Source organism: Doryrhamphus excisus, linkage group LG20 (genome assembly GCF_037039965.1).
Source record: "Doryrhamphus excisus strain RoL-2023G ecotype Guam linkage group LG20, RoL_Dexc_Guam_v1.1, whole genome shotgun sequence".
NCBI classification, from domain to species: Eukaryota; Metazoa; Chordata; class Actinopteri; order Syngnathiformes; family Syngnathidae; genus Doryrhamphus; species Doryrhamphus excisus.
This window is the reverse complement of record NC_136376.1, coordinates 13,115,473-13,140,127: the sequence shown is the minus strand read 5'-3', so window position 1 is coordinate 13,140,127 and position 24,655 is coordinate 13,115,473. Positions and strand designations below refer to the sequence as shown.

Here is a 24,655-nt window from a genome sequence, read left to right as displayed (position 1 = left end):
CAGAAAAATAAGGAGAAATGTGGTCTGTCAGCAGGATGAAGATATAGAAAGACAGATGTAACTTCAAGAGCTTTACAGGTAAAGGACAACAAAGCAACTATCAGAGGTGACAATTGTACACAAACCTAGGCCACCAAGTGAGCCAGCATGTTTAGCAACCCCCCCCCCTTAACTGTGGGGATCAATTCCTGGGCCCTAGAATGTCATTGCATGGGTGCTTAAAAGGTCACTGCAAAATGTGCAATTTTATCATACAGCCCTCTGTGGCATTCCACAGATGTCACAATTGTTGAGGGATTGTGCTATGGGCACACTGACTGCAGGGATATCCACCACAACTGTCGCCCATAGATTGAATGTCACAACAGGTGTTAAAGAATTAATAATAGAATTTGACATTACATTCAATCGACATCAAACCGCAGAGGACGTGTGACCACACCAGTCCAGCACCTCTACTTTGAACATTTTCGCCTCCAAAATCATCTTGAGACCAGCTGCTGCAACAGTTGGTTTGCGACTGCTCATCTGCAGGCTCGTCCTCTTCGGGGCCTGGCACCGAATCCTGTTTGTCATCGTAACTGGCTTGAGTGGGCAAATGCTCACATTCGATGGCGTCTGGCGCCTCGGAGAGGTGTCCCCTTCACAGATGAATCCCGGTTTTCGTTGTACAGGGCAGATGGCAGACGGCATGTATGGCGTCAAGTGGATGAGCTCTTTGCTGATGTCCGTGATGGTGGTGGTGGGGTTAAGGTATGGGCAGCCGTATGTCATGGACAATGAACACGGGTGGATTTTATTGATGGCACGAACCTGATGCCCATTGTTGGTATTTTGTAAACATAAATGAAAACACTGTTGTCAAACATGCATCTCATTTGCATCCAAGTGACACCTCAGACTAGCAGAACAGACGCACCGTGCTCAATAAAGTACTATGGAAGTGAGATGCAGTATATTTATACACGCACATTTGTTTTTATCATACACGACCCCACACTCGAATACTGGTTATAGTAACAGGCATGATGACCACAAGAGGGCGCACTTTAGCTATGTTGGCCGCATAGCTTGTTAGATACAGTAGATAGATGCACGTCCAACATCGTTTTTGTTTTTTTAATCCCCGATATGCAGATGATGGCACATGTACTGGCAGCTTGAATGGGAAAGATTAGAAACAGATGTTGAGTGGGGCCCAGGGGCCAGCCAATGGGGAGCGAGGCCATTTGGTCTGTGGGAGGAGCTTAAATTGCCTCTCTTCTAGGGTAGTTTCACCAGGTAGTTAAAAACCCAAGCAGGTCAACAAAAGCAACAGCAAGACATTGTCGTTGACAGAGAGGTCGGACGAGGACTTTTCACATCATTGCATGACGTTTGTGGATATGCACCGTGTCTGCCGTCCAACATGCTGACCACCAAAGGCTCCTGCGTGGGAATGATGAGCGCTGCAGCGGGTACGGACCGCAGCAGGGTCGGAGAGAGGCTGCAGGCTGCCCTGGCCGGGCTGCAAGAGCTGCATCTGCTTCGGGACCGGCAGAGTGACATGGTGAGCTGGGCTCTGAAAGTGGACCGGGAGGAGCCGTTCACTTGCGTGCGCCCTGGCCCGGAGGACACCAGGACGATGGGGACCGAGGAGCAGCGGTTGGAGGCGACACTCACAGCGCTGAAGCAACAGCTGGTAGGATGTAGTTTAAATAACATATAAGTCACGAGAGAAAACATGCACTCACGTTTTGTAATATGTTTAATGTATTCTTACCCTGCTTGTGCATCATAAAGCCCTCAGCTGATGCCCAAGTCCTCAATTATTAGGAGACACAATTTCAAGCCCTCAGCTGGGGGTAGGAAGTAGGATTGGAGTCATAAATCAGGTTCACTGCTGTAACGAAGTATTGTGTGTGTGTGATGTGTAGACCGCGGGGGGGGGGGGGGCACTAATGCCAGGAAATAATAAAATAAAGGATGGTGTTGTTTTATGTGTTGTCTGTGAGTGTTGCTGACAACTGGCGCGGTGAAGAGTAGCGTGACAAGCTTTGCCATGTGTGCTGCCGTGGGAGCCATTTGCAGGAAGAGCGGGGATTATCGCGCATGCTTGAGTTACAATGATTTATTGTGGGGTACTTGTGAATTAAAACCGGAAGGCTCACCCTATCTTATGTATATTTCGTCAACCATATCAGTTTACAATACAGTATGTTGACGTGCATAACTTTTTCCCGGAGCAACTTTGGTGAAGCAAATGCAAGACTATAAAATAAAAAGTGTGTATTGAAGGCTCCAAAACAACTGTAACAGTAGAGACCATACCCTGGCTGCAAAGCAAACAGTCCCCTACCCCAACCCCCAAGCATTGGTCCTCTAAGCAGTTTACACAATGGCTAGCCCTGGCTGTGGGGGAGAATGAGTTACCCACCACTGTTTTTTCCGTGCTCCCCCACGCCCTGCTGGGGTTAATCATCAGCCGCAGCTGAGGATCACCTCTTGTTCTGTTGGCTGTACAGTAGATGTACTCTGTATGTATATGTTTCTTATAGTTTCTTTTCTTTTCATACACACCTAACATGGTATATGTGATTTCTGCAGTCTCGTCTTCGGAAACAGGATGTCGGACTGAAGACTCACCTACAGCAGCTGGACCAACAAATAAGTGAGCTGAAGCTGGATGTGAGCAAGGCCTCCTCAGAGCAACTGGAGAGCGACAGCAGGCCAAGTTCAGGTGTGTACGCTCACGTGACGTTTCACAAAAATATTGTGTCACAGTTAAATGATCATTCATTCTCTTTCTAGGTTTCTACGAGCTCAGCGATGGTGGCTCTTGCTCCTTGTCCAACTCCTGCACCTCTGTGTACAGCGAGTGCCTGTCGTCCTCCCAGACGAGTCTTCTCCTCCCAGCCACGAGCCCTGCTAACTCTCAAGCTTCCCAACAATCACAAGCGGATGTTTACCGTCGCCGCTCGGCCGATGAAAGCGCGACTCAGCCTAACACGACCCGCGGCATCATCACTCATCTGGGAAGCAGCCGGATCAGAGCGAGCTCTGCTGTTGCTGAACACAGGCGGCCGAGACCCGTGTCAACAGGTGAACACTTTCTCTGACCTGATTGTGTGTGGTAAATATGCCAAAACATGTAATAACACCAGCACCTCACACAGTCAAGCACATTAACACTCACTTCGGAGCACTCAGCAAATTCACAATTTTGTCAAGTGCACACAATTGTATGACTTTTGTTTATCTCTGTTTACTGTTTTTCTTTTTCACTTCTAATGTCTTACAAAAATACCTAACTTCAATCTGACTGCTGGGACTAGAGATGGAAATGATCCACTTCATGCATATTTACTGTGTATGAATACTTATTCATTTTTAAATAGCATTGTTCTGCATTTAAAAAAAAGAATTAAACACAACAGCATAAAGTGTAAGACAAGAGCTGTATATAAAATTCTAGTATTTTATATTACCTGTTGTGTCTTTCAGGTGACCTAGACCGGATGATGACTCAAGGGCTAAACTATAAATCTGTGGACGCTAGGAAACAACCAGTGTGCCCAAACCTGAAGATCCCTACAATGGACCCTAAATTTCAGAGCAATTTGGTGTCCCGCAATGGAATTGAATTGTACCACTACCCTAGCCCACTGCATGCTGTGGCCCTCCAAAGCCCAATCTTTTTCCATGTCGGGGAAGCAGCCATACCTGGACTTGCAGAAGGAACCCCAGTGACGGAGTCTGACACGCTTCAGGGTACTGAGATGGGCTTTGATACTAAGACTCTGGGCTATATTGACAAGCTCCTCCAGCGCAGCTCCAGCAAAAACCACATTGAAAAGCTCCCAGAGGCTGTGCAGACACACAGCAACTATCAGAGTAAACTAAGTGAAGTCGTAACTGTGTTTCCTCAGAAACCGGTATCTCCTCCTCAACCTCCCCCGACTCAAGCCATAAACATCATACCACAAGATAACGAACAGAGGAGACACCGCATGACACATTCCAATCCAGAAACAACTGATAACGCTGGCCACCAACAGTCAGCAAGACCTCAGGAGGTTTCATATGGGCCATCGTATCCTGCTGTCATGAGAGAGTACAGCTCTGATGAGGTGACTATGTCATCACTGAGGAAGAAGGACAAAACACATGTTGTATCAAGAGGCCACTTAGAAACAAGGCTGGAAGAGAAGAAGGGTCATAGGCAAAGACCAGTCATGTCACACAGCTCAAGTGCAGAGGACAGTCAAGGCTTTGAGATACACAATGGCCACATAGGCTCCTCCGAGTTTGTCCATGCCAAATTTGTCCCAGCTGGGACTCAGAGGGTCAAGGTGAGACAGGCTGATCGTAAGACCAAAGCTGTAAAACTCAGAAGAAAGAGCAGTGAGAAGCATCGAGCACTGAGGCAGCAGCATGGCTACTCATCTGGTGAAAGAACAAGAGAATCTAGTGGATCCAAGGCGGAAGCAAGAAGATCAGCCAAGGGCAAGATCCAGAAATATGCCAGCTGTCCAACTGAAGAGCACAAACAGGGTTCAGGGTCAGACTCAAGCCAGTGTGGCCCCGGACTAATGTACACCCACAAGGTCCAGTCCAAGCCACACCCTCTTCCATCTGCCACCAAATCCAGCAAAAGCCGCAGATCACAATGTGGAGAATATGATCAACCTCCGGAGCAGAGGAAGAAGAGGCACGGGGAGAAGTTCCAAGCCTTGTGTGCTCAGCGACAGAGGTCCAAAGATCTCCATTCACATGCACCAGGAGGTATGCATTTGGTCCGCAGTATGAGCGCCAGGTCAGGCCAGTGGATCGGACCTCCTCGCTCCTTCATGACCTCTATATCAGCTAACTCCTTCCATACTAGTCTCAATGCAAGATACCCCCCAGCACCTTACGGCATATCCAGCCACTACCCACCGAGATGTGAGTCTGAATACTCAGCTGAGTGCATGTCACTCTTTCATTCCACCATTGCTGCAAGCAGCGATGGGGAGATGAGCGATAACACCACCAATCGCTTCGGGGATAGCGAGTCCAGCCAGAGTTTCCAATCTTTCTCAGACTCGGACAGCAGCCTGTCCCTGGACGAGGGGGACCAGTTGGACAGCCTTGAGGAGGAGGGAGACCTCGTATGGGCTGAAGCTTCGCTTGGGCCTACTGCAGCCGGACGTACCCTTCAGCAACTCCCACGACCGGAGCCCCCAGCCTGCCGCATCAAAGCTTCCCGAGCCCTAAAGAAAAAGATTCGTCGCTTCCAGCCTGCCTCTCTGAAGGTCATGACCCTGGTGTAGCGGCGTGACCTCGGGCGAAACGTTGACAGAATTTCATTGCGGCACCCTTCCTATTTGGAAGAACAATATTGTTGTAACCAAAAGCATGCATGTATGACACCATTATACTTACACTTATTTGTAAATACTTATCTTATTCTACGTCATTTCTCAACGCATGTATGCTATTCAAGAGAAATTCTTAATCATGTGTACAAAACCCAACTTTTTACATTAGTTATTTCATTTCATAGTTTATTCTTTATTTTTTCTGTCTAATAATCCATGTTTGTCATTATAATAAATTGTCAATTGATGAATACATTGAATCCCATTGACTTTTAATTGGACGTTTTATTTGAATGCGACTACGAGCTATGGTTTTGCAATGAAAAACATGTCACCTTCTTTTTTCCCCCCCTGATGACTATCACCCAAAACTCTTGATCCTGACAGACATCCTGCTGAGGAAAACCAATTTAGCACAGATATCTCCAGCAGCTCCTTATCTGGTTTCCTGATTCGGACCAGCTGTTGGCTTAATAACTTGCAGATTCAACATTGGACCCAGACAGTCATGCTTAATTAGCAGGGGTGAAACTTATCAGCACTCAGACATTCAAATGAAAGCAAACACCGGAGCACTAAAACACATGAACGGGCACTGAGATGACATTCAGTGAGTGAGTTACAGCTCAGGTGTCAGAGCTTAGGCGTTGCCTTTTAAAACGTTCGGCATACATGTCAGAGAGCACAGGGGATTTAAGGAAGGGGGAGGGGGGCAGAAATGATAAGAGATTCTTTGTTTCTGATCTGCCATAAGGAGATTACACAGTGGGAAGTGGCACTTCTTTTAAAATCATTAAAGATTTTCTCAAAGCCAAAAATCCATTAGCGAGGGTAAATTGCGTAGAGAGCAGCTTTGTCTCCTGTGGTCATACATAATAACATTTCTACCATCACATAGTCACTTCTAACCCTAAAGTTGCCAATTAAGATAACATAGTCAGCATTTCATCAAAATTGACTTTGAAGATGTGTTCCCTGTCGCTCACACCGGTATTTCATTCTCATTCAGAAAGCACTGCGCTCCATGAAGAAAATGGATCCCTCTTTGAGTAAGAGTGCTCAAGGAAGGGCTCCCCCACAAAATATACGTCCAATAGCCGCAATTCACACATCAAAGGTAGCATTTTCAATTCAGCTCTTAGCTGCAAGCAACTTTTTTCCCTCTCTTTAAGAGCGACAGCGGGACCTTGGTGGGATTAGTGCTGCTGTGTTCAGGCAGGCTCACAGGGATCACGACCGCTGCTGGACTTAACTTTGATGTTGAGGCAAGCAGGACCGTCTCGGCTTGACCTTGTGTGCTGACTGACCTCTGCAGCTGTAGCGCTGGCTCATCTCCGAGGGTAGCTACAAAAGGGAGGTCAGGGGGGCCTTTTTATACCCTTGGCGTCTTTTTATGTTCAACATGTCTGTTTCACTTTTGTTTGTAACAAGCCCAAAGATCTACTGCAGTATTGCTTTCTGGCTTTAATGAGAAAAAAGTCTATTTTGCAATGGCATGGATGTACTATTGCTTTAAAACAGACCAACTTTTAAACTAAACTTGAAACACTTATATACAAAAACAACGTTTAAAAACCACAGCATTTGAGTATGTCGATTTAAACTACAGAACAGATTGAGCAAGGAACTTGAACAAGGCAAAAGGATGAGCCAATTCAGGAAACAATACAAGCAGTTGGCAAAATACTAGGAAGAAGAGTCTTGTTATTATATATCACCAATTTGATGATATGGTAATATTTATGATCATTATTTATTGTTGTCATAAAAATCCACATTACATCATTATATGGTTACCTTACAGGAGGAATAAATAAATGTCATTGTAACAGATTGTAATAGTAATGGGGGGGGGTGGCTGGTAAGCCCCCCATGCCACACTTTGAACACTACTGAACACTACTGCTTTAAAGTAATTGAATTACTAAAATGGAAATGGAACAACATTATCGTGATGTAATGTGTCTTATTTGTGATGTATTGTGTAAAACAAAGACAGTGACAACATGAAATGAAAAGCACAAAATGAATACAGACCCACCATCCACCAGTACCAGCATTATCTTTATGCATTCCCACATACTGTATAGTATCAGCAATGGTATGTTCAAGGACTGTTGAACAAAGTGGGACAACAAACAACGTACAAACAATGTACATGTCCAAAACTATGGGATTTGGAACTGTATATTATTTTTGAAACTAAATTATGGGACATATTTCCAAAAAGGATATGCATTTATGTCAAATTCCATGTAGTTATTTACAAATGTATTTTTTGCACCTGAAAGCTTCCCTGAAAGTACTTGTGGGACTCCTGACCTACATGACTGATATTTACATGAAGTTTAGCGTAGATGCCTTTCATGCACAACGTGTTACCTTCTTTCTAAAATACTCCCCTGTGGCTGCCTGTCAAGTCATAATGAAGGTCTACAGATCGTGCGGGATCTCATTACACAGATTGTCGTTCATGCGCTCTGACTTTGACATCAAATGCAAGAGAACACATGGGCAGATGTCAGTTCTCATCAAGCTCATACTGTTTTTTGCTGACACCACAACGGCTGGTGGAAACATCACAGCTGCTTGCCAAAGCGAAGGCAAGCCAAGATGCTTTTTGCAGACAACGGAGCATGTGAGAGTCATCAGATGCAGTCCTGGTTCTACAGGGTTGATTAAAAGCAACGCTATAACTCCCGGCCAGCAACTGCTTAGTTTGTTAATAGAGTTCCCATTGAAGATGTTCTCTAACCCAATCTGCAGTGGCTCATTATAGTCACCAGCTATTGAGATAAAAATAGGTAAATGTGTTACAACTAAGTGCTCTTATAGAGCTGGAACAGATGATCACTGAGGTCATTAGAGCGCATGTCACTGAGCAGCTTTGGACCGTGATCTTATTACATGTTACGCTGAAGGTCACTGAGCCGCGACTTGTGTAGTTAACACGGCATTCAAAGCATATTTCTATTAGCAGTGGAACAAAACAACTGCACCTAAAATATCACATTGTGTATTTCTTTGACAATTCTGTGACAATGTGACAACTGTGAAACAAGAACAACATTACAAACAAACGCCAGAGAGCACAGAGAGAAGACCAAGAACAACAAAGGGTGTGCCGCAGACAGGTGCTAATTAAACTTTGACTTGGGTCACAGTTGGGGGAGGGGTGCTCCTCTCACGTGACGATGAGGTAATCACAAATCTTAATTTGTGCCAGCTCTTCCGAGACTGTCTCTGGGACACATAAAAGAAGCCCTCAAGCTCTCTGTGCTCCCACAGTAATTCCAGTAGTCATATTTACCTTAGTTCAATTTTGAATTAGGAATAATCTTCTATAACTATTGCTGCTGAATACATTAAGTCAGGGGTGCCCAACGTCCGACCTGTGGCACACACGGTAGAACATGCAAACTCCACACTGAGATGCCAGAGCGGGGCATTTTTCTAGCCAAACAAAATGAATAAATATAGCCTGGGAAACTGACACACATGACTCAAACGACTTGAGGACCCGATTCACTTCAATGAGTAACACATAAGAACTTGAGTCAGTCAAAGGAATCACTAGCAAACATCCACTTGATGGAAATACATCAGCATGAGCACCAATGAGTGACTGTCCAGCCAATAGAAAACAACATGAGATACAGTCCCAGCTATTACAATGTGACTTGTAGTACAAGTGGTGTGTTGTATCATACATTAACTGGCTAGTTGGCTAGTTTATTATTATCCTCACGAGGGTTGCGGGGGTGCTGGAGCCTATCCCAGCTGTCTTTGGGCAAGAGGCGGGGTACACCCTGGACTGGTGGCCAGCCAATCACAGGGCACATATACACAAACAACCATTCACACTCACATTCATACCTATGGACAATTTGGAGTGGCCAATTAACCTAGCATGTTTTTGGAATGTGGGAAGAAACCGGAGTACCCGGAGAAAACCCACGGATGCACAGGGAGAACATGCAAACTCCAGATGCGGAATCGAGTGTGGAATCGAACTCGGGTCTCTTAGCTTTGTGGCCGAACCACTCAGGTAGTATTATCACCAGGGGTGCTGAAATTAAATGTAGTGATCCTTGAAAGGGTCTAAATATACACACAATATAGTGGAACCCAAATTGAACAAGCCTTTTTCCAACCCTCCATATGGGGGCTGGGCTCTATAGTATCTTTTGTCTCTTAGCTGACTGTACATATGAATGGGGCTGGACCGGAATGTCCAACCTCATGAATGTCAATTGCCTCCAGTCTGTGTTAAGGAGCAGGCTTCTCTCGCCATGTGGAGAAGTGGACAATAAAGGGACGATATGAATAGATAGAGTGTATGAATAGATATGAATAGATATGAATAGATATGAATTGATAGAACGTGAGGGAAACGAGCAGCAAGATTTGAACACTCCTGAATTTACATTTTGCAATGTTGCACCTTAAGGAGGTTCTAAGTAGAACTTTAAAATGTACAAAGAAGAGATGGGAGCAAGCAATTTATGGCAAAGCGCAGAAAGATCCCAGAACTCTTCCCAAAATAGAAATGCAATTTTCCAAAATGACTCAGTCATGTATAGCTGCACCAGTTTTGTCAATCCCCTCAAATATTGGTTAGGGCATGCTTGATGCCCGTGTTTCCAGGAGGCGAGTGGGAATTATAGCTTCATGAAGGACATCAACTGTCTGGAACTGATGTCCATTTTTGCAAACGCCTCTCGCCATCCATTCCCAAATGTTTTCAATTGGATTTAGGTAAGGGGAACATGCAGGATGGTCCAAAGGGTCATGTTATTCCTCTGGATGACATGACATTTTCTGGCGGCCATTGTGAACTGCAGCGTTACCTTGACACAGACAAGGACCTTCAATCATGAGGGTTGCCCCATGGAACATCTCCACATAGTCAGATGCTGTTTGACACCCCTGCACAACCTGAATCTCCATTGTTCCATTGTAGAAAAAGGCACCCCAGAACATGTTGGCGACCCCTCGACTGTGCCGTATGGAAAACATCTCAGATGGGATCTCCTTGTCATGCCACCTTTCAATGTCCCATGTTTGGTTTTTTGTTCTTAAAGTCCTTCTCTCACAGATGCCATCTGATGGTTGTTGGACTGCATTCAGCACCAGTAACAATCTTCATTTGGACCGAGGATTGTCCTGTGTCTTGAAGGACAGCCAATAAGATGCTCCGGCTCAGGGCCAGTGACATATTTTTTGGGTCTATCACTTGGCTTTTTTGTTCCATAAAAAAGTTGCGGTTAAAGACTGTGGTCTTAAACTTTTAGTCTACTCCTGTTTCTTCTTTTCACATTTTGAAGTGCTACTTTGAGCCTCCTGAAGAACCAACGGTGCACAATGTAAATTCTTCTGATTTTTCAACTCCGTCTTAAAATTTGGATCAGGAGTGTATAAAAGAGGACTGAGGACTGTGTGTAGGAATGAAGGATGAAGGCAAATGGTGAGCAAATCAAAAGAGATGCATGCTGTCCAGCTCCTGCAAGGCTTAGCAGGCCCTTCCTTTACCACCACCTGCTCCTCTTTAAGCACATCCTGTCATTTAATAGCTAATCCCTTCATTCACTCTGCTGTGTTTGCTAACCATTGTTTCAACTCCCTTCAAGCTGTGGTCAAGGGGTGGTTCAAAAGTTCGCAGTGTATGGCGAGCACGCACTCACAGCAACAGAGGGCAAAGTGAGTGCATTCGCCCCTGCCAAGCAATTGTCTAGCAGAGAAAATCCTTCTGCATGCATGCAAAGGGACTCCTTAGTTTGTCCCCAACCTGAGGTACTCTTTTGGGCATAAAGAAATAATAAAAATACAACATGCAACCTCAATAAGTTGCAAGTACTATGACAACATTGTTTACCAAGGAAATGCAGTCATTGCATTAAAAAAGTAATGCTTTTCCTCGTTGCTAATGAGGCTACTGTGGTTGCTCGGTGTGCCATAAAAACATGATCTTCCGTCTAAAAATATAAATTTGTGCCACAAGACATGACCTAGTCATCCGCAGACTGCATCCATTTTACATCTTGCATTTGGTATATGTGCCTTAAAGTTTAAAAAGACAGCACACTATAGGTGACGCAAGGTTTTGAGTTTGAGTGGGCAAAAACAATGACAGCACATCCTCCCAGTAGCTTTGTGGGAATCTACACAAAGTGCGTAGACTTCAAAAGAGCTCATGCGCTCATCAAGGGAACTAGTGTATCTGTTGAATGCATGGCGTTTCCTCCATTATCAGCCCGAGTTTCTCTGTGAGGATGTCCTGACTGTTTTATGAGCAGGATGTCCTGTGTCAGCTCAGAGGGGTTGCCTCTCTTTTGTCAAGCCAGAGAGCTCTAAAATACTCATTTCATCTGGCCCAGCCCCACGTGTCCTCAGAGGGCTGGAACAATCTTTGCTTTATCTTGCATGTTGTTTACTGCTGGGTTTGTCGACTTAGCCACCAGCAAAGGCACCGGTTCTCATCATGAACAAAAACAAGGCCGGACTGCTCTGAAGTGGTGAGTGTGAGATCTGGAGGAGGACATCAAAAGAGCGGGGAGACTGACAGCTGGTCCTCCTCTTGGTCTGGCCCCCTGATAAGATCAGAGTGACAGCAGAACATGGGACCCTACAGGTACCCCCCTCCGGTTCCATCGCCCTCCTTGCTGCTCCCATATGGCCACTAACAAGTCCCCCCTCACCTACCAACGTAAATTCCTCTTTGACACTTGGGACCCTTTCCGTACACACATCCCTTGAGCCATCAGCATTCATTTACTCAGGTCCATAGGTAACTGGACAGTCGGACATTATTCACCACCACAACAGTCAATAACACAAACTTTAGGAGTAGCCACATTAACAATCGGGTACATTCTTAAAATTAAAGAAATCACGAATGAGCTCATCGTCTAAAGACATTAATCCCTAAGGGGCCATCCATAATTTGCAACCCCCCTCCCCCCCTAAAAAGAGTACAATCCCAAATGAAAAATGTTGATAGGTCCATGACCAACTGACCCAATACAGCCATGAAATTCGAACATGTCCAATAGTGTTCTCTGGCTGTATTTTGGGACTCTGGTCAATCAGTCACTGCCCATCAACATTGTATTGAACAAGATAAGAGCAAGAGCAAGATAAAAAATGATATCAAATGCCTCTTTTTTTTAGTTTTCTTTCAAGAAAATCCAAATGTATTACAAATTTGGTCTTTTTGTATTGTTCTTTCTATCAAATGATACATGTAGAAAAGTCCTGATGCAACAACTGTTTTCCACAGGATTTTTTAAACAAGGGAATACTTCTTGTATACACACATGATTACTCAAGGAGCAGAAGAGTTGCCCATGGTTTCCAAAAGCCTGAGGAGATAAAATCTTCTTTGAAATGATGGACACAACCCTTGAACTCAACTCAATGCTAAGTATGCAATAAAGATGCCACAACTGTTTTGAAAAGGCACGCAGAGCTACGTGGAGTATCGCGTGGACTGGTACGATCTCGCGCTAGCATACGACGGCAGGGGACCAGTCTATTCGCGCTAAAATTTGACTGCGTCCCGCGGTTCGAACATACAGACATCGACATTTTCTGGTTTTCCAAAAAGCGTACGTTGATGTCTTAACCCCCCCCCCCCCCCCCCGGTACGGTTTGTACGCTTGTGGAAATGTGGAAAATTATGGATGGCCCCTAACTGCATCAGGGGTGTCCACACTCCACTGATGACCACATGCAGAGCGTGCACTATGTGCATTTGTTCAGAACCTTCCATAGAACAACGGAGTGAGACCTCATCTTTCAGGAAGACGAGACCCTTAACATAGACACAAGCAGTGCAGCATCATAAAGAGCAATGTAAGGTAATGTTGTACAATTTATGGGAAAAAAATGCTTTTTTCATTGCACATTTCTTGAAATGTATCCTAAAATATTGCGTGATCTCATTCTTGCGGCCGTGCACCGTTTCGTCTTGTGACACCCCGTAAAAGTTGAGTTTTGTTGTCGGATGTTACACAGTTACATTAATAAGCCATGTCACACACTTTCATGTGCCTGCAAATGAGGAACACACTGTATACACACGCGGCACAAGACGGGGCATCTTTGAAGCGTGTATAGCACATATTGCATCTTCACCATCTGCGTGTGTGTACTCTAGCTAGTTCCCAAGCTAGTCAACCAAAATCATGTATTCATTGATGGGAGCACATTTGTAACTATAAAAAGCTCAATACTTCACTACTGTCTTTAACCTCGGAAAGTGTGGCCGTTAATTTCCAGCCTGTGACGATAACCACTATGCATCCCATTTCCACTATTCAAATTTAGTGGTTACACGCTATAACTGTCAGGGCAATTGACTTTAGGCAAAGGTGAGGGTACATCACATTGTGAATAATTTCTGGTTAACCTACTTTGAGAAGTGAAAGGAAGTACATGCAGGGATTCAAACCAGAATGTGAGGCTAATGTGCTAAATACTAGGTTTCAGCCTAGTTTCAAATGAATTTTTATTATTAAAGCATTGTTTTATTAATGTCTTAATTATAAAGTGCATATAATATGCATTGTAATCCCGACAGGTCCCTGTTTTACATAATAGTATTTCTGAGGCTACACACTGTTTTATTTCTCTGCTTCCCTCCTCCACACTATTTGGTTGCGCTGCACGTGTGACTGCCCTCCTTCTAGAAGATGCCATAAATCCACTGCAAGTGTTTTCACAATGGCCCCTTGAAAGCTGTGGCTTCCTTCAGCGCAAACAACTCAACGCCTAATGGACTCAAGCCTAACACCTATAAAAAATATGCTAGACTTTGTGTAAAGGCTCCTGGTTGTGCACCAGCCTTGTTAAATAAAGGCTCAGCTGGCAAGTCTGAAAGCGTCAATATTCTATTCATTTTAGAGCACCGATCCACAATTTTATGGCACGTCTTTCACATTATTGGTTTCTTTATTGTCTTTGAGATGCTGGAAAATAGGATTCAGACAGAAACATATTTATTTTTAATTCCCAAGTAGATCAGATTTAACATACACAAACACATACTACATACACAAATTGGTTTTTCCAAAGCATGAGAGACGATCCAATTAAGCTGGACTCAGCGGGGAGGAGGGGGTTGTTATAGGGCAAAGTTCAGCATTTCCTTGGGGTCAATATTGCTGTTTGCCTTGTTTGTTTTTGTCTCCCAGGTATAGTTAGTGGCTGGCTTCTTCCCCACAGGTCACAGCTCACAGGTGCACTGGAGAGGCTCCAGTCATTTACAGATTAGAGAGGATAATAAGATGCTTTCAGCAACATAGTTCTGGATTTGTGCTTTGGCATAGTCGGTTTCACTTGTTTTCATTAGTGTCTGTTTCACTGTTTTTGTTTCTCAGGGCAAAAAAAAGCAAACAAACATGATACTGCGGAGCATACAGAGGTAATTTCAGCCGACTCCACTAACAAGTTGCAGGACTCCCTGAGGTCTTTTCTCTTGAGTGATTTGGACAAGCCACCCCTCTCCTAGTGCAGAGGTCAGGGGTCATTCAGGGAACAGACTGATCCTCCTGGCAGTATCATGTCTCTGCGCCCAGAGGTTCAGACAGCTGTCACTATTAACCTCGAATTTTGCAACATCGAGCAATTATTGTCATGAATGCAAACATACAGGCCTGACAATCTTTTGAGAAATATTTGGTATGCGAATCACATGATCACGTGATTAAGGTGAAGAGGTCAAAAGTTTGAAATGGTGCATGCTATTGTTATTTGGATATGTAATAGTGATGAATGGTTTTTGGAAACACGACTCAAAGTCACTTACGGGGGAGGGCTGGCCTTAACCTTTTGTACTGCGAGTAGAAAGAACTGTGTCTTGTTGTAAGCAAGAGAACGCATCCTGAAGATTGGCAATGCAAAACATCGGTTTCTCATGAATCCTTCTGATTGTGGACAAGATAGACAAGTATTTCAAAGTGGGACCCAAAGGCAACATATGGTGAATCTGCCTTTATCTTTTCCTGGCAGTTAGCACCGCTGCTTCCTGGCATAAATAAGTTAAATAAAAGGGTGGCAACTGAGCTTCCTTTTACGGCTGTTAAGATAAACATTAACACCTGACAGTGAATGTGCTTTAAGATAAACCAAGCTGGGCGTTTTGATTTATTACGCTAATGGCGCAGATGAGCGGATCTCTGTGAAGAACATTTTGTGTGCTCGTCATGGCTGATGTTCCATGATGGTAAGAACAGAGACTGATAAATCTTAACAATTTGGTACCGCGGCTCGATGAAAAGGCCCCCAGAGGACTGCATGATGACATGTGGATGATATGTTTATATGAGCTGTGTACCCATGCAGTAAATCACAACAGGCTTGGAGTGTAAGGTGGGATGACAGTCTAACTGGGGCCCCATGTGTTTTTAGTTTGGGGGTAAACTCTGTTACTTTTAGGGAGGTTGACCCCAGCAGGTTTGACCTCAAAGTTCCTTTGAACAGGACAACCCAAGGTGACATTCTATGCCAGTTTGTTGAGGGATTTACACATGAAGGACAGAGGATTTAGAGAATCTCAGAGGACAGCTTGCAAGTGATCTCTCTCATCTTCTTGAATGAGGCATTTCTGACATTAAAATCAAAACAGATGAGCTTCACTTGCACCCAACATGCTTCCCCTGAGAGGAAATATTGCTGGTGAGTGAGTTTCCACAGATCTGGATGAGGTCAAGACTGAACATCAAAGAATCTTTGAGAACCACATGCTCTGTGGTGAAAGGCCTTGACTGACTGTCTCTACTAGTCACAATCAGACCTCACAGCAAATACACAATATATCATGATAAAACAAATGCTCCGCACATCAGCACAAAATCTCGATGTGAAGTGATCATTACAAAGCATCGTTGTGCTCCTTAGATGTTCAAAGTGTCACTTAGAACTCATGAACTGCATGACCTCATCTGGGATTATGAGGCTGGCGCCACTTTGTAAATACTGTAATCATAAAATAAAGGAGAAATATGTCAGACAGGGTGACATTAGTCATAGTGGCTCCAGTCAGGCTGTTTTACCAGCATCCGGAGGGGGCGTCATTGAATAAAGGTTGACTCCCACACACCCATAGTTCTCTGGCAGATCCATCCTATTGATTAGAGTTGTGTGCACTTAAGATGGATCAATGCCTTTTTTATTGCTCGGCTTGTAACGATTTTCACCGACATATAGTCCCTCTGTGTAATCCATAAAAGCTGATGAGACATCCGCTACAGGATGAAAAGGTAGAAAGAAATGAAATGCACAGCACCTGCAGTATCGTCTCTCCTCTACTTGCCTCGGTTTGGAACTTTCATATCAGTACAGCAGGAAGCTAAGAAAATATTAATTAGAACAAGATGTGCTATCAGTCTGAAGGGAATCTCCGTTTTAGATGGGAAGACTAAATAACCAAACCAGTATATGAAAACCAGAATATTTATTCCTGATACAAACAATATCTAATACAGACGTTTTGCATTCCCTGTATGCCAACAGTAAGGTGGGTCTTAGTACAGCGCAGCTGCAAAAAGCACCCTTTCTTCCCCTGCCCGGCTTTTTATACATTTCAAGATTGTGCAAGACGTGGACCAATCAGCACGTGCCATCGCCCTGGTTTCAGCATCACCGGCCCATCTCTGTCCTTCTTGTCAGCAAGAAGTGCTGTAAACAAGCCATATCATACATACCAGATATCTCCTGCCTTGGTCATCACTCGAGTTCTCTTGTGTGGTGACAAGGGTCACACTAAGTTTGTCAGTACTTGTGAAAGTATGTGTTTGTATTTAACTGTGTTTAAGCTATAATCTGCATCGCGTAAAAAACATCTTCATAAACTATGTGCTTGATTTTTAACTTTATTGTTAGCTAGCCAAAATATGAGCAAATACCTTTTCAATCAGAGAAGAAGGAGGGAAATATTGAATGATCATAGTTGACAAGGTTTTTATTATGGTATTTAAAAAACAAAGGTAAATCGGACTCATACATTGACAAGGCAGATGGGCGAGCCCAGAGTAAATGTACACAAACGTGAAAGTGAAAGTCAAGCTTGTGTGAAAGAGAACATTACATCTATTATGCGCCGACCTCTTCCAGTATTTTTCCATCAGTTATATGCAACTGCTGTGCAACTTTGATTGTGCTATGTGAATGTGTGTGCCAAGAAGGCTTTCTACTATGTTACTATGTTACTAGACTGAAAATGCACTGAGACCGAACCTAAAGGTGTGCTAATAATATCTAACAGGCTTCTGGCCACTGCCAGGAGTGGAATTGTATTTAAAGCTAAGTCCGCACTAACATGGATATGAAATTTTTTTCTCCCTCATAAATAAATACATCTTCATACCCATGAGTCCATGAGTCCAACTAACTTCGGGCGAGGGGCGGGCTGCACCCGGGTCTGGTCTCTAGCCAATCCTGTGAGTCAATAACATCATATTCTGTTGTTAAATAAAGTTAAAATAGGGATTAAAATATTTGATCGTGATTAATCACAGCTTGTCCACAGTTGACTTACAATTAATCGCATTTAATCGCAGATAGAAATAGGTTTTTGCCTATAATAATTGGGGGGAATCTCTATGTGTTAAACAATTAATTGTGCAACTACAACAATAATTACATCAAATTTTATGTAAAAGGATATCGATTTCAGAACTATGGGCGTCATTAACTCGTTAACTTTGACAGCGCTAGTTATATCACACATTTCTTATGACACGAACCAAAAAGCGTTGAAAAAAAGTCCACTCTGGCCAGAGGTTTCCAAATGCTCTGTTTCAAAACAATGAACAGGTGACAGCGTGTGGGGATTTGACAGGACAGAAAGTAATGCCATGCAATTGTGGGGTCGGATTTTTTTGAGGAGGCTAATATTTTCTTTTGAAAGCATATTGTTTTGAGAAGCCAAACTCTTTTCTGAAGTGGCCCTACCAACTAACCAGAACTTCCTTCCTCATCACCGAAATCCAACCAGAAAGCGGTAAGTCACCGTTGATGCACTACACTGTTGATGTCATACAAGTTCCTATCAAAAAATACCAACTATCCCTTTAAGATGAGAGTGTTTCGATTTGGTCATTTTCTTTCCTTTCACAATGAGATATGCTGAACCTCGGCCAAATGCTGTGTCCCTGCAGTGAAAAGCTTCTTGCTTTGACAGACAGCCTACAAGATAAAGTTACACCCTATTGCACAGGAGGGCACAGCTTGGACATATCTCAGTGTGTCTCCAGCTAACAAACAGCCCAGCTCTCCAGGAGATCTCCTATGTGTTGTCATGGCAGTCCTCCAAACACAGTAGGGATGCATTTAGGAGCTTTGTATTTTCTGTGTTTACCAAGCGTCTTGGCCAATCCTGCAGCGAGGCACAGGATGCCTTCTCCACAATGGCGGCGATGGTCGATAGAACCTCCATGGAAAAATAGCACACACACAGGCAGAGAAAGGAAGCTAATCTGAGGTGACAATAGGGTGTAATGGCTGAGCTGTAATGTCACTTTTCCATGGCGCTGGCTAGAATGCTAATAACACACATCCTCTATAGACTTATCATTCCCCTCATCACATCTTACGTCAATCCAAGATCCCAACATTTGGTGCGTTCTTACACAGAGGCTTTGAGTTGTCTGTGAGTCATAAGTGGATTTGTCAAGCAGGAAACCAGGCTGTATTTAGACAAGGATCTAAGTAAAGGTCAGAGAACTGTAATCTGACCTGTTTTTAGCTTGACATCAACTCATATAGCAAACCGCCATTTGGGTTGGACATGTGAGGGACTTTTTCAGGTGTGAGATCAATACGCCAGACATTTTTTTTTTTCACCAAGCACGCAATAAGCACCGGTAATGGACTACTGTAAATCCTTAAAGCCCCAGCAGAAGTGGTGGCTGGGGAATAACTGTCATCAGTCTGCTTTTTTAAAGATCCGATCAATTATGCGCTGATGTATTCTGCTGCCTGACATAATGAAAAGCCAATAAAAGCTCTTTACCCCCAAGTGAGGTTACCCCAATCTGCTAGAAACCAGTCATGTGTGGTGAGGCCACATAGCGGGAGTGAGAAAAGAAAAAAAGATGTTGTAAATGTTGCTGTCTAAAGACGATATCAACCATGTTTACCGTCTGTCGTCATGGGGAACGTGAGATGGAAGTGCTAACGGCGCTAACCTGGCTGCAGAAAGACTACTTGAGTGCAGCTTGATTGCACTGAAGATTGAACATTATATTGTACGTTTTCTATACTTAAGAGAATATACTTTTTTATTTCAGTGGCTGTTTTCTATAAGCCTGTTTACATTTTAATAAAACTTTGCACGCATAATTGGTTTTGACTTTTATATCTTATATTGGGATATTAGTTTTGGTCCATATCGCCCAACCCTGATTCCAGGGCACCGTGTGGAAAGGCTGAACCTGCAAACGTTCCTGTGTGGATAATGTTGGATTTCACAATATAACTCACTAGTCTTTCCGAATGGAATCTTTGTGAATGACTTTTCCGAAAACAATGGTATACATAGAGAGGAATATTCCAATCTCTTGTCTACATGCACTGCTATAATCAAACAGAATAAGCAGTAAGCGTAAACATCAACGTGACACCGGCTTCCCCGGGTTTTTCTTTCAGTTGTTGGAATAACTCCGTATTGTGCATTTTTCGCCCGTCCAGTCTTGAAATTATGTTCAGCTCTTTCCATAGCAGTCCAGTGCTGATTACTCGCCTCCATTTTTAAAACTGACAAACGTCTCTAGCTGCGTGTTAGGTCATATGTGAGCTTGCGCTGAAAGAAGGCACCCTGGATCAATTTAAACAGGAAAAGATCAAAGTCAATCTTGCTAATAATTTACAATTGAACTTGTGACATGTTTTATATACTAGATATATATTTTCATTTTTAAGAAAAACTGATTGTCTGATTGAACTGATTGAAAAACAGATTATGGAAGGGTTTAGATTGTGTTCCACAACCGGTGTGCGGTAATGCACACCGAAAGCCAAAATAAACAACAGAAGAAGAAGAAGAACTTTCCATTTGAGTGGGTATATAATACCTCAATCTGATTCACCACTGTGAATCCGATTATATGTTCATTCGGATTGGCACTTTTCTTTCGGAACGAAGGTTAAATTCTTTGTTTCAGCAAATAAACCAAATGCAAGCGGAATATTTTGGTCCATGTATACATGGCTACTTATACTCTTGTTCTTTTAATTTTCATCCAATACTTACTAAATACTTACTCCTTTTATACACTGCCGTTAATATGCATGCAGTGCAAAAGCGAGAGTCAGATTGAATTGCTGACTTGTACTTCACTACACATTCCAAGTGTTCTTCCATTTCTCATAGCAAAACTGACAATTGCAGCCCCCCCCCCAGAGTGGCGTCCTTCATCCTTCAGTGAGTCTGCTGCCTAATGAGGGGCTTGGAGCCATTACTTCTACTATCCAGTGTGTTGGCTCAGCCATGGTGTGGTCCAGACACAGGCCTATCTTCACTTGCCTTCTCTCTGCTCTACCGTTCAACTTGCTTTTTAAAGTCAACACTGTGGGAACTGAGTGGAGGACAAGCCCGTGAGGGAGCCATCACATCTGCACAATGCTAATCTGTAAAATGGGCTTCACTGTAGTCACACTGTGATTAAAGTTGGACTATAACACTGAACCATATTTGACTTAATTTGAAGACAAAGACAACTTGACACGTCATTTTTCAAAATGTCACTCTTGTATTTTTTATTATGTCAAAGCATATCTGGATTGCACTGTATTAACCTATTTTTAAGTGTTCGCTTGAGTCGCTCTGTGCTTGGAATAGTGGATGGATATTGCACATTGGGAGTGACCAGGATGGATAGGATCAGAAACAGAAGAGTACATCAGAGGGACATTACATGTTAGAGGCCTTGGAGATAAAGTCAGAGAGGCCAGACTGAGATGGTTGGGCCATGTCCAGAGGAGAGACAGTGAACATATTGGTAGAAGGATGCTGCCAGGTAGGAGGCGTAGAGGAAGACTAAAGAGAAGGTTTATGGATGTAGTGAAGGAGGACATGAAAGAGACAGATGCAGAAGACAGTGTTAAATGGAGGAGAGTGATTTGCTGTGGCGACACCTGAAGGGAAAAGCCAAAAGAGAAAGGAGAAAAAGAAGAATTGCACGATTGCAACCCTCATCTTGTCCCAGTGAGGTAATTCGAGAGAAGGCAATCACTCTGTATTATTGTAATGATAATGCAGGTTATCATCACATAATTACATCCATTATGCTGTGAAAACAATAAACCTGGCACACACAACAAAAGCCTGGCTAAATCATTTGAGCTATATTTCAATAAAATCAATCCAAATGTGAAATGGCGTCGATTACTTAAAGAAGCAGTAAGCTGCTTCTCTTCTCACACAAACACAACATGTCCGAAATGAGTTTCGGTGTGGGCCTTCCACCGCTTGCTGTGAGGTGCTTTTTTCATGTAACACCCTTTTACCAAATGTCAATTGGCAAATAAAGCAGAGGCCACACCCGGAGAAGATCCCGATGAAGCTACCAGTTCTCTTTAGACAGACTGGGAGGCAAGGAGACGCTAAATGTGGGTAAATAAAGAATTAGCTCACATAGTGCTAATCATTTGAAATCCTGCAAAAACACAAGATAAAGAAACAGCCACTATCTGCATGACAGTTGTCTTATTTATGCTTTGCGTTTGACACTCTGGATGCTTGAAATGACACCATTATCACTCAATCACAATATGAATGGAGACAAACAAGCAGGGGAAATATGCTAACAAATCCTCTGCAGCACAAAAGGTCCTCATCCCTGACAAGATAAGGTCACTCACTACAAGCCCCTGGTAAGTCCACAACATTCCTTTGTTGGCTTTTGAACCTTCTATTTTGCTGCAAGGCCTTTCAGTTCCTTCAAGAGCTCCATTATCCTGGAGCGTGCATGTAGCTCATCTGGTCCGAACGACACACCCCGACATAAACAAAGTTCTGTTCAGGGAAAGCTGAGGACACCTGGCAGAGGCTTGATTTGAGCAAGCAGCACAATTCTGTACAAAAAATCACAATGGATCTAGCATACCTGAAAGCTATAAAATGACAATTCTATGCTAACGGATGAGGGAAAGGAGATGAAAAATTGCCCTGGATGAATAAATGCTAAATACAGCTTTTTAGCGTGGGGGCCACTCTGCAGGGATCTTCAGGCTGTCTTAGAAGACACTTCGCCTCTCATCCGAGCAGGCGAGACTAGATAGGATGGCTACAGCTGTCCTATCTAGTGTAAGCATGATGAAGCCTTCGAGATAGGATGACTAGAGCTGTCCTATCTACTTTGAGCATGATGAAGCTGGCTAGATAGGTTAACTACAGCTGTCCTATCTAGTTTGAGTACAATGAAGCCTGCTACTAGGATGACTACAGCTGTCCTATCTAGTTTGAGGATGATGAAGGCTGCAAATAGGATGGCTAGAGCTGTCCAATCGAGTTTGAGCATGAACTGATGAAGTCAGCTCGGATGAGAGGTGAAAATTCTTCTCAGACAACCTCGACTTCAGCTGTCCTGTCTAGTCTTTGAGAACTAACTGATCCAGTCCATTTGCGATGAATTCAATGTCCTGAGAATACAATGACATGGACGACTGAGGATATTCACAGGCATGTTTCCAGGGCCAGTGGAGCAAAAAGAGAAAGGGAAACTCAAGATATGATTCAGCTTCTCTGCCAGTCAGGAGAATCGAGCTAATGATCCTTCAGTCACAAACAAGCACACTGTACTTTACCATGAGTGGTATAGTCTTGCTTCAATTATTTTCACTGCCATAATCCCTGCGTTATGCCTTAACTGAGGAATAATGCCCAATTTATCTCTCCTCAACATGTCCTCATTGGCAAGCCGGTCATTAGGTTCAACTCCACAGGTGTCCAGAGCGCAAGCATTGAAACGTGAAAAGGCATTGTTTATTATCCACTCGCTTTGCCTATTCTACTTGCTAGTGATGTCTTGCTCAGTGCTAAAGGAAGCATCTTCTAACAACTATTTGAATACAAGGACTTATTTCCGTTTAAAATGAATCCTGACTGAAGATGTTTTTCTCTAACCTAGCCCAGTGAACATTTTCCCACGGAGAATTATCATCTTTGCATTACCCTTCTTTGGCTACAAGTTTATTCTATAATTATGTGGGATCAAACTGTAATACTCAAATTACACATTATATATATGAAACGATTACACCCTATGCGGCCATCCACCACATGCAGCTCCGGTTCACATTACAGTGGAACCCCGCCTATTTGGGATTCAGCATTAATGCATTTTTTTCGGAGAAAATCCACTCCTTTGTGCTATTTCCCTCAGAAAATACCAGAACTCACATTTGACAGTCAACTTTGTTACAACCTCAAATCTTGTAGCGAGGTGAAGTTAATATAGTGAGGCAAGCGGTGTGGATTATGTAGACGCGGCATTGGAGGACCACCTGCATGCAGCGTCCTGCGGAGCAGGCGAGCCGCATACTGTACGACCACTGCTCAATTAAAGGGATATGCCACAGGAACTCCACTGTTCTCCTGTCAATCATCTTTCATTATCTTTTATGAGTGGTGAGCAGCTATATTCTACCATTTAAAAAGAGTTGAATACGTGTGTGCAGTATATTATAAGGCGTGTCAAAAATAGGCATGCATCCCTATGGAGGGCTCCGAATGTAAGCCCTACTAATACTATTCAATTGACTAATGAGTTGGCTTGAAATGCGAATGGTCCACAAGCGTTGTGCTCCTGTTAGGCATGTTTGTTCATTTCCGCTCCAGACAGAAACGAGCCGCCACTTTAACAAGCCAGCTAAGGTAACCAGCACACAACAATACACATCTGGTTATTTACATCTAATTTGTGTTTTCAAGGCCCTGGTCATGCTGTCCACCCCGAATCACCACCGTCACACTATATGTGCACTGTTTAACACCAGCCTCCTCCATGCTAGGTTCCTGGAAGCTTGCAAAGAAGTAAACAATGAGTCATGTGTCCTGATTACAACTAACTCCCTATGGGGCATCTTCAAAGGGCTCCTGAGGAGATGGAGAGGGAGAACCATTGCCCTCCATGGGGTAATTACAAGTTGGAGCACAGTGGTTTCTTCTCCTTTTCAAGGGAGAGCTTAAAGACAGTCCAGTTAACAATTGATCGAGTCCCGTTAGTGCAGTGGGAAGCTTCTGCAACCACTGTTCCCCAACTGCTGATGGTAATGGTAATGGTTTTATTTCATTTGAACATGCATCAGATTAC

General features: G+C 43.5%; 1 protein-coding gene across 1 annotated transcript; it reads left to right on the top strand.

Moving 5' to 3' along the window:
* Positions 1–1,221: 1,221 nt before the first annotated feature.
* Positions 1,222–5,582, top strand: dact2 (dishevelled-binding antagonist of beta-catenin 2). Its single transcript, XM_058058513.2, has 4 exons — positions 1,222–1,681; positions 2,587–2,719; positions 2,791–3,081; positions 3,484–5,582. The coding sequence occupies exons 1-4, from the start codon at positions 1,409–1,411 to the stop codon at positions 5,289–5,291; spliced, it is 2,505 nt and encodes an 834-aa protein (XP_057914496.2). The 5' UTR covers positions 1,222–1,408; the 3' UTR covers positions 5,292–5,582.
* Positions 5,583–24,655: the final 19,073 nt, after the last annotated feature.

Coding starts and splice junctions, on each gene's coding strand:
- dact2 (XM_058058513.2), top strand. CDS start 1,409: ATGCTGACCACCAAAGGCTCCTGCGTGGGAATGATGAGCGCTGCAGCG. Junction 1,682..2,586: donor CAGCGCTGAAGCAACAGCTG/GTAGGATGTAGT, acceptor TGATTTCTGCAG/TCTCGTCTTCGGAAACAGGA. Junction 2,720..2,790: donor CGACAGCAGGCCAAGTTCAG/GTGTGTACGCTC, acceptor TTCTCTTTCTAG/GTTTCTACGAGCTCAGCGAT.